The 9,990-nt window shown below is 41.7% G+C and overlaps 1 protein-coding gene across 1 annotated transcript; it reads left to right on the top strand.

Annotated features, from left to right (window-relative positions):
• Positions 1-2,877: 2,877 nt before the first annotated feature.
• ttc34 (tetratricopeptide repeat domain 34) lies at positions 2,878-9,158 on the top strand. Its single transcript, XM_036591305.1, has 7 exons — positions 2,878-4,019; positions 5,560-5,782; positions 5,890-6,082; positions 6,482-6,648; positions 6,971-7,244; positions 7,351-7,565; positions 8,622-9,158. The coding sequence occupies exons 1-7, from the start codon at positions 2,884-2,886 to the stop codon at positions 9,156-9,158; spliced, it is 2,745 nt and encodes a 914-aa protein (XP_036447198.1). The 5' UTR covers positions 2,878-2,883.
• The last annotated feature ends 832 nt before the right edge of the window (positions 9,159-9,990 follow it).

The following is a 9,990-nucleotide window of genomic DNA, read 5'->3' as shown; positions in this document are numbered from 1 at the left end:
ATCATTTTTTTCACAATTTCTACATAATTAAATGGTTAAGATGTAAAGAAAGTTACTCAGAGTGATGTAATGTGAAATGCTTTGTTCTTGAGAAACTTACTGAGTCAGAATTGTTCACAGTGATAGGAGTGTGAACGTGTGAAGAGTTTAATGCCTCTAAAAGCTCCCTCGCAGAAAGGTATTACACAAGGTGGGTGAGTTTTGTGATAAGGTTTTGACATAAAACGCCCTTTTAATCCATTTATTTTAATCCATTCACAGTGTAGGGGAACATACAGGGCGTTGTTAGGCAAAAATGTCCCAAAAAACACTTATTTTTTTTAGATTTTCCACTATTTGACCATCATAAACTTTACATATAAACACTTAGAGGACGTGTAGGTTTACTAGTCATTTTGGATAATAAATGCCAATATTTGTGTTTTAGGCAGTCATATTGCCACCACTGTAAAGAAATCGGAGTGTAACTTTCTCTACCACTAACCATTTAACATCAAACCACTCTAAATGACTTTGTTTACATCTTAATGACCAAATTATGCAAAAAATTTGAAAAATTGGTGGAATTTCCCTTTAAGCCTGATCCTTTACTGAACTGTAATTTTAATAGTAAATTCCTATTGTAAAGCCTTTTTAGTCTTGGTTAAAATGAACCCAGGTCTGCGAAACAAGCCCATTATGTATAGATAGATAGATGTACTTTATTGATCCCCAAGGAGAAATCTGGAGGCTACAGAAACGAAAAAACAAACAAAAAAAAAAAACAGACCACATAATAAATACACAAATTGCGCATACTGTACAGTTTTACAGTTGTGCTAGAACGTTTGTGTATCTGTGATGAAAATGTGATCAGATCCTCATCTCAAGTCATGAGAATTGATAAAAATAATAATAAAAGAAATAACACAAAGTATATAATTTTCCATTAATTTATTAAACAAAGTGATCCAACATTAAATGTCTTTGTTGGCAAAAGTATGTTAACCTCTGCTTTCAATGTTGTTTCCCCTTGAGCAGCAAAGACCAATTGTTTCCTGTAACTGTTAATCAGTCCTGCACATTGACTTGGAGAAATTTTGGCCCATTCCTGTTTACACAACTGCTTCAACTCAGAGATGATGGTGGACTTTTCTCGCTCCATGCTTCTGGTCCTGCCAACATTGACTCTGCCGTTCCAAAGCATTTTTTTTGCTTTGATTGGCTGCTGTGTTTAGCACAGTTGTCTTGCTGCAAGACTCATCTTCTGTAGTGCTTCAGTTCAGAGATGGATGCCTTACACTCTCTTGTACAATTTCCATAACGCACAATACTGTCAGTTGCTTCTAATTCAATCACCCATCAAAAAGGTACTTACATAAATGCACCATATTCAATTGCAATTATATTTAAGATGCATTGATTCTGTACACCCTGTCTTAACTCCCGGCTATGGGCCCCGTTCCCCTGGGAAAGTGTGTGTAGTGTACCTTTAAACCCAGGTAATGTAGACAGTTGAGGTCCAGTCTTTGAGGGTATATTTTGCTGCTGTAGTACCGAAACCTTGTATTTCCATTTTTTGTCGTTTTTCAGTTTTTGACGTAATTTAAAAAAACTACTGTCCTTTATATTGTGTGTAACTTTCAAGGTGAATGGACCAAAAGAAACAGCCCAAAATTACTTGGAAAAAAATCTGGTTCCATTGACTTGCATTAAAAGTGAAGTATGTTTTTCCATTCTTCTATTAACGTATCAAGTTTTTGATTCGACAGCATCAAGTACCATGGTGAACAAAAATGTACTTGTACAGTGCCCTTCTTTCTGACAGTGACTGATTGGACATAATTATCTCCTATACCAACCTGGTAAATCTAGAGGTTTGTATACTTTTGCCATCAAATTTAATATCGGATCACTTTGTTCAATAAATGGATGAAAACTTTACAACTGTTTTTGTTATTTGTTTTATTGGCTTCATTTGTTGATGAAGATCTGATCACATTTTAGATCAGAATTATGTAGAAATTCTGAGAATTCTAAAGCGTTTACTAACTTGCATAAACAAGGCAAAGTGCAGAAGACAACAATAATTGACATTCACATTCTGTGGTATCTGGAATATGTAAACAGTAATACATGCAAAAAGCATTAGCAAGTGCAAAAAAAAAAAATAATAATGTATGCAAATTTTTACTAAAGTCCTTAATAGTAAATGAGTGGTCTGCAAATGCTTCATTTAAACCTGTATTATTTTGACAGAGGTGATGCCATGTGAACATTACAACAGCATAAAGCACAATGCAGAAAAAAGAGACGGATGCCCTCCAGCAGGGTTTAGGAGCTCTGGAGCTGTGCAGACAGGGAGACAAAATCATCTGGACTGGAGATGTTGGGAGAGCAGCAGCTCTGTATACTAGAGCATTTGGGAGTCATGCGGGATCAACTATGGCGCATATGCGCAGCTTGGATAAGTCCTGTTTGGACCAGGTGATTTCTGGTCTGGAGGCCTGGCTTGATGGACATGAGGTGTCACAGAACTCAATGGAGGGCCTTAACAAAGGGCTTGCTGCAGTGTTCCTGTCAACTTTGTGCCCCAATAATGTTTCTGCCTCTCTGTTTAAAATGGAGTCAGTCTTGCTTGGGACTGGCCAGGGCTCAGATGAGATCTTTGCTCGATGTTCAGCTCTTCTGGAGGGAAAAAGAATGCCTCGTGCTGAGGGTCCTACGCGTTTAATTTTGGAGCTGACTCGAGCTCTTGCCTGCTTGCTTTCTGATCCGTCTAACCACAAAGGTCCTCGGCTCTATCTGCAGGCTTTCCTTGGAAATAGATCAGAGACAGTACGACTGGTCAAGGGTCGGCAAGTGGAGCACGTGCCTCGAATAGTCAAAGCTTTTTTTGAGCAGATGTCGCACAAATTCCCCATTCTTCATGATGGATGCAAATTGGAAAGGACTACAAACTGTAAACAAAAGCCTGATGAACTATCTCCCTTGGAATCGGTTGAGTTTCTGGTTGCTATTTCACCTGAAAACATTTTGGTGAGGGAGCTTCAAGCAGCTGTCTTGTTTTCTCTTAATAAATTTGAGGAAAGTGCTGAGACTTTGTCGTTGGCTTTGAGGTTGGCTGAATCAAGTGACACAAAGTCAAATCTGGACTTGGCTGCACAGGGAATGGCACCAGAGAGGGAAGCTAGTTTGTTAGTCGCCAGAGCGGCTGCCTATTTTTCCACTGGTGGACGGGCAAAGGAAGCTTGTTCAGACCTTGGTGAAGGGTTTGCCGTTCATCCAGCGACAGCCAGGTTGCAGTTCCAGAGACTTTTCTCCGAAAGTGGGGCAGGAGTGGCGGCCCGCATCCAGCTGCGGCAGCAGGCCGAGAGAGGTCTGTCCAGCTTCAGGGAGACGGTATTAGTCAGGCCTGACTTGCGTTCCTCTGAGGGATTGGAGTTATTGGACCCTGTCATCGCTCAGCTGCGAGCTCTATGCCACTTAGAGCCTGATGGAGGGGGCAGGGAGCTGCGGGTGCGGCTGGCAGACTGCCTGCTCCTCCGTGGTGAGTTTAGAGAGGCCCTGTCTATCAGCAGCCAACTAGCCGCTGCTGCCCCGACCCAGCAGAGCTACCAAAACACAGTGCAGGTGCTGCGAGGCTTTGCCCGTCTGCTCTGTGAGGACCATAAAGGAGCTCTGGAAGATTTCCAGGCTGTAATCGAGCACAATGCTCCTCACCCTCCGAGTTGTGTCCGTGCGCTCTGTGGCAGGGGGCTGTTGCGGATGATGGCTGGCTCACACTACCTGACCGCTTTGGATTATGTCACAGCAAGCCGGCTCCAGCATCAGGACACAGCGCTGACCGTGAGGTGTCTGGTGCCGTGGAACTACCGAGGGCTCCTGTGCACCGTGCTCCTGGAGCAGGGAAGGGCTATGCTAGAAGAAGTTGTAGAGCAAAGTAACAGTTCAGGTACCAGTGCAGGCCAGGATCATCAACTGAGCAATGAACAGCCCTCTACGCAGACAAAAGAGAGTTACGGCATCAACAGGGAAGGGTACTGTATCACTGCATACTAGCGGTGTAAAAGGATATATTTGAATATTATTATAATCAATTCTATTCAGTGCTCTATAATATTGATCAAATTATATAATTATAATCCAGCTTTCCAGAATCAGTGCAGCTGAATCATCACCTTCAGACAAATGCATCCCAATGGACTCTGTCTTCCTAGGAACTGGGGCTCAGATGAGATCTTTGCTCGATGTTCCTCTCTTCTCGAAGGGAAAAGAATGCCTCGTCTGAGCACTAAACACTTGAGTTAACCTGAGCTCTCACTTGCTTGTTTTCAGATCTGTCTAACACCAAAGGCCCTCTGCTCTATCTGCAAGCATTTCTTGGTAATAGAGCAGAGGCAGTAAGACTTGTCAACAATGCATTCAGATGAATTTGGTGATTCAACTGCTTTTGATTTTGGAATCGTATTATAATTGTTTTTACTCCAAGTGTGTAAACGGTTCCTTCTATGATGTGTGTATTCAGTGTATTTTTAAAGCTAATTCTGAGTCATGGTGAAATCTGACATTTCATGATGCCCTAAAATGTTTTGTGAATAACTGTAATAGAGTTGAATGAATTTGTGGACAGATTTTTACAGAGATATTAGTACTTATGCACCCAGACAAGTGAAACAGTTCTGGTTCAAATCTGTTTTAATGTCTTTTTCATATCATCCTACTTTTATTCAGAGTATCAGAATGATCTAGACCTTCCAGTTCCTCCCAAAGCTGCAAGTAATCTGGCATATGGTCTAGACAAGAGGAAGTATTATTTATGCCAGTGTTACCATCGCACTGGCGCCCATGAGCTTTTTCACACTTACTCAGACAGGTTTTCCTGTCACTTTGCTTTCGACAAGTGCAAGAGTCAACATAATCAGTATACTGTCAATGTGTAAGCGTCATGTACTTGAAAAAAAAGTGCCTTCAAAGGATTATAAGAAAAGCACGAGGAGTGTGAAGTTTTGCATGATAAATTAGATGTAGGAACTTCCAGTGAAGCCCCATTGTTGTTCTCAAGACAGATATATACTTCCTTATACTCCAGTGCCCCATCAGTAAGCACCTCAACAGCCATAATGAATTCTTAATAGTAGACTAGGAATACATTGCATGTAGTGTTGTTAACCAACACCATAACTCATCTTGTTCAACTAATATGACAAATGTAGTGTGCCTGTATTATGAATGGAACCTGTGCAACATGGAGATGCAAAGGGTGACCAAGGAAAAGTGTGCTCACAAGAATTTTAGCTTGTGTTAGTTTAGAAATCCCACCTGTAGCTATTTTAACCTCTTAAACTCCAGGCTTCTTATTGAGCTATTAATCCTAAGATATCTTATTTAGTTACTACATACTGAGTTACTTTAATGGAACTTTTGTATGAGTTGTGTAGTTACAAGAGAGGAATAAAAGTCGAGTTGGAACCACCTTCTGTTCTTTGGAATTTAGGGCTTAAATTATATAAAATGATTACATTTTATCTCTTTTAGCTCTTTGTGGAAAACCTTTCTTGTTATTTCTTTATGATTCAGAATGGCTGTAGGTGTGCATGCTCTCGCAGTTCTCCTGATGGAGTTGCAGCCAGGTGTAGATGCAGCCCAGATCCTCGCAGCAGATGCTTTGTACAAGCTGGACCGCGTTGAGGAGGCATACCGTCTTCTTCTGTGCATGGAGCACTCGTCCCCACGCTCACCAGTCCTCATCCGGCTGGCTCTGCTTCAGCTGCATCGTGGTTTCCTGTACGATGCCAACCAGGTACCTTCTAGATCTCTCCTGGAACCCATCAATTGTCTTCAAATAATTCAGCATATGGTTACAACAATTATCATCTCTCTGATCTTTTTGTGTGGTGTGGTTTACAGCTGCTGAAGAAACTTATCCATTGTGGGGACACTAGCTGCCTACGCCCTCTGCTTTCGGTGGCAGCTCTAAAAGACAAGGCACTCCTGGAGAAACACTGTCACAACGCATCCAAACGCATTCTGGACAGCCAACAGGAAGAAAGTGGCATCAGAGAGGCTGTGGCCTATCTGTCCATTGCCATTATGGCTTCAGGTATATATGAGATGGATAAATGATATAAAAAACAAGTCTCTAGGTTAATTTGTGACTCAAAGAGTAAATAACCACAGTAGTTACCATGAACTAGGGATCCGTTTTTGTCAGACATGACCAATGGTGTCAGTGGAAGAAATTATTTGTTAGTCTGACTGGGAAAGGCTGCTCTGCGGTATTCAGAGGAAGTTGAGTCTACTGATAGTAAATCTGCGTCACATACAGTACTTCCTGTATTGTTACTTTAGAAAACCTGTTTACAATGATATCCAGGAAGGTGTATTTGCTTTTTTTTATTAATGATATTCATAATTTGCAAAATCTCTTTTATAGCAAACACAATGCTAAAATAATCACTGTTTTCAAGGTGATTATTTTAAACCAACTCTGATCCTTTAGGTGGTGAAGCAATTGACTCATTGTTGGAGAGAGCAAGATGCTATGCTCTACTGGGCCAGAGGAAGACTGCCATTTTTGACTTTACTTCTATCCTTAAAGAACACCCAAACCACGTGCAAGCCTTGTGTGGGAGAGGGTTTACCTATCTCATGCTAAACCAACAGAAGGTATGGTATCGGAGCAAGGCCACTGAGGCTTTTAGACATATCATAAGATCTGTATCTGATTTATGTTTTGAGTGTTGGCTTATCAAGCTGACCAACAACACAACAGAAGCAATTATTTGAGAGCTTTTAGGCAGCACTGCCCCCTGTAGTTGTTAATGCAAATTACTTCAACTTACCTTTGTCTGGTTAAATTAAGTGTTTGATTCTAAATATTAGTAGCTCATGTCGATGAGAAAAAGAGTTAGGTTAGACGTGTTATATTTTTTTCATGTTTTTAATTGTACTGAACTGATATTAGTACTTTCATTTCAATTGTTTTCAGGAATCCACGCAAGACATACTGGCAGCTCTTCAGGTTGATGCAGAAAAGGTCACACAGAGTATCCTGTCCCTGAAAGACAAGGCCCAAAAACTTATTTGTGAATGGCTTCAGCAGCACTGCCATGCCAGTCTTTCCACAGTTCTGTCAAATAACCCTGTACCCTGTCGAGAGGAGTGTCTCAGAGAAGCCTTTCTTACTAGCGGAGCGCTTATGAAAACTGACTATAGGGATCCGAGGTGGCACCTCCTCTACATAGACACCCTGCTTGCTCAAGGTGAAGTTTCTGTCTTACTTCAACACTCTTCTCTCCATTCTTCTGCCATAAACATTATCATGGCTGTAGATGAGACAGAACCTCTAACTCTTTGGAACTGTCTCAGGGGAGGTGAAGGCAGCAGGTGTGCATCTTCGGCAGGTCTTTGGGCAGGAGCCTCGTGATGCAGCGGCCCAGGCCCGGCGGGGAGTGGTGGAGAGCTGGCAGCAGAACTACAGACTGGCAGCCAAATGTTTGAGTGTTGTGTCTGAGAAAGAGCCCTCGGTACTAGACTTCCTCCTGGCTCTCATGCAAACCCAGCAACGAAGACGCCTGGCACAGGTAAGATTTTCGTCAGTGGTCAGCTTCTGACCACAGGTTCTGTGGTGATGTATTTCAGATGTATTTGACAGCGCTTACTGGTTTGATTATTTTGATTCAGAATTATTTGACTAGAGGACCTATTCATACAGCAGTGGAATACAGACCATAAAAACAATAAACAAAGACTTTTAGCCTGAGAATTTTCTTTTGGCCAAAAATTTGTGCTTTATTCAATATTATTAGAATCAATTATTATCAATTCTAAAATTCTAATACCACTGCAGTTATCTAACCACCTTCAGATTAAAAGTGGGCATTTTGACTAATTACAGATAATTAATTATCTGGAAGAATTAATGAAGAAATATTTGGTATAAGCTATGATTTTATCTCATTTAATGGGTGTTCTTAGGAACAGTGTGAAGCGGAGTGCCTAAAACATCCTTACTCATAGTAAAATTACTGTAACGCACAGGATTAAGTGCTGTTTTGCTTTTATAAAACAATGACATAATAAAATATGATGCCATGATGATGACAGTCATTTTTAATAAGCAGTGTAAGTTGTAATTAATTACAATTCTTCCACCAAAAAGATGGTGTTTATAGTTTATTTAGAGTAGCCTATTGTTGCCAAACAACCATGGACTGCTAAAAGCAGGACAAAAACTTTCAGTCGCCCATCATTGTATGTTGCAGTCATTAATATGAACCCTCTCAGTACTTGGTTAACCACTGCAATTTGATTTTCCTCCAGTCAGTGGCGCATCTGTTTGTGTTTGATAATACAGAGAAGTAATAAACTAAAATACTGATTTTGTAGCAAAAGAAAATGTTGAATGAGCACATAACATTGTTCCATGCAGCATGTTTTTCTTGCTTATAATAACTCGGGTTATTCAAACATAAATTCAATAAGGAAATCAATGTTTTACTTATTATTTTCACCTGACTACCTGTAATGCAGCTTATTGATCGCCTAAAAAGTGATTTATCTTGGTATTTGTACACCCATAATTGTCATGGTGAAGCTCAGTGTCTAGATAAAGTATTCTCCTCTCTTTCCCCTTCCAGGCAGCATCTCAGGAGGCCAGCGGTGTCTCTGAGAGTGGACAGTGGGAGCGTGCCCTAACTTTGCTGACGGTTGCTGTGCAAGCAGTGGGTGGCACAAAGCTCCAGCACCTGCGGCAGCGTGCGGCATGCCTAGCCCACCTCGGCCTCCACGAGCGGGCAGTATCAGACCTGGACCAGGTCATCTGCTTGCACAGTCCGGACAGCAGCGAAGAACCTGCGGTGTGGGCTGAGGACCTGTGTCGACGTGGCCGCAGCCTGCTGCTCTGCTCCCGCGATGAACTTGCTCTGCATGACTTCTCTCAGGCCCTGGAGCTGCACCCGGAGCAGGCGCTGCTGTGTGTGGACGCTGGCCCAGGCAGGCCCCGCCTGGCCGAAGTCTTCTTGCGATTTGCCTTGCGCCATTATGGAGAGCAGCAGCTGGACAAGGCCTGGTACCTGATAGAGAGTGGCCTGAAAGTGGACAGCAGCCACACAGAGCTGCGGCGACTAAGGGCCAGAGTAAAGCGGGAGGTCTCTGGTCCATGTATTGTACACTAAACAGCAGTATTGAGATACAGATGGAGCTTATGAATAAGCTAACCAACAGTTTGCGTCAGTAACAGATTACCAACTGTGGCTGTAGGGCATGGGTCGAGGGGCCTTGACTTAGCCTAGATTTATAATAGCTTATTTTATTAAGATGTAGTGAGTTGATATAACTTGAGCCAATGAAAGAACAGCTTTAGAATTTGAAATACATTTGGACATGTTATTGATGTGTATGTCTGAATTTATAACAAGCAAGTGAAATGTTCGGTTGGGTCCTAACTGTAAGCCTGAGCTAATGAGTGACAGTTAACATAAGTAGTTAATGATAGAATATGATGCTAGTCGTATGGTGCATATGGTGGGTAAGGACTGGGTGTTGTGGAAAGGGGGTCCCATGGAGCACAGGGGCCCAGGATTTATTAATCCACCCTTGATTTGTGTTGTTTGTAAAATTCTCAGTTTCCCAATCAGGTCCTCATGAACCCACAAACAGTCCATAATTTTGCTTTGTCCCAGCTCCCAGCACAGTTGTTCCAGGTACTCAGTTTTGACCGTTTAATTCAGATGTGTTGGAAGATGAGACAGAGCCAAACTGTATGGAGGTCCCTGAGGACTGGAATCAAAACAAACTAACTACTGCAATCATTTGCAAGTTGTATCAGTCCGTACCCATTTACCTTGTTCACACTTTACCCCTATTTGGCCTCTGATTTATCATGGTAGGAATGAATATATGGCGTTATATGGGAATACAGATGAATAGTTCTATCATATTATAGCAAAGCGCTCTAATGGGATAAATGACATCCTCATTTATGTTCATAAAACCGAACATTACATT

Source organism: Colossoma macropomum, unplaced genomic scaffold, assembly GCF_904425465.1.
Source record: "Colossoma macropomum unplaced genomic scaffold, Colossoma_macropomum, whole genome shotgun sequence".
NCBI classification, from domain to species: domain Eukaryota; kingdom Metazoa; phylum Chordata; class Actinopteri; order Characiformes; family Serrasalmidae; genus Colossoma; species Colossoma macropomum.
The sequence above is the reverse complement of the archived record's forward strand: the minus strand, read 5'-3'. Positions and strand labels throughout refer to the sequence as shown.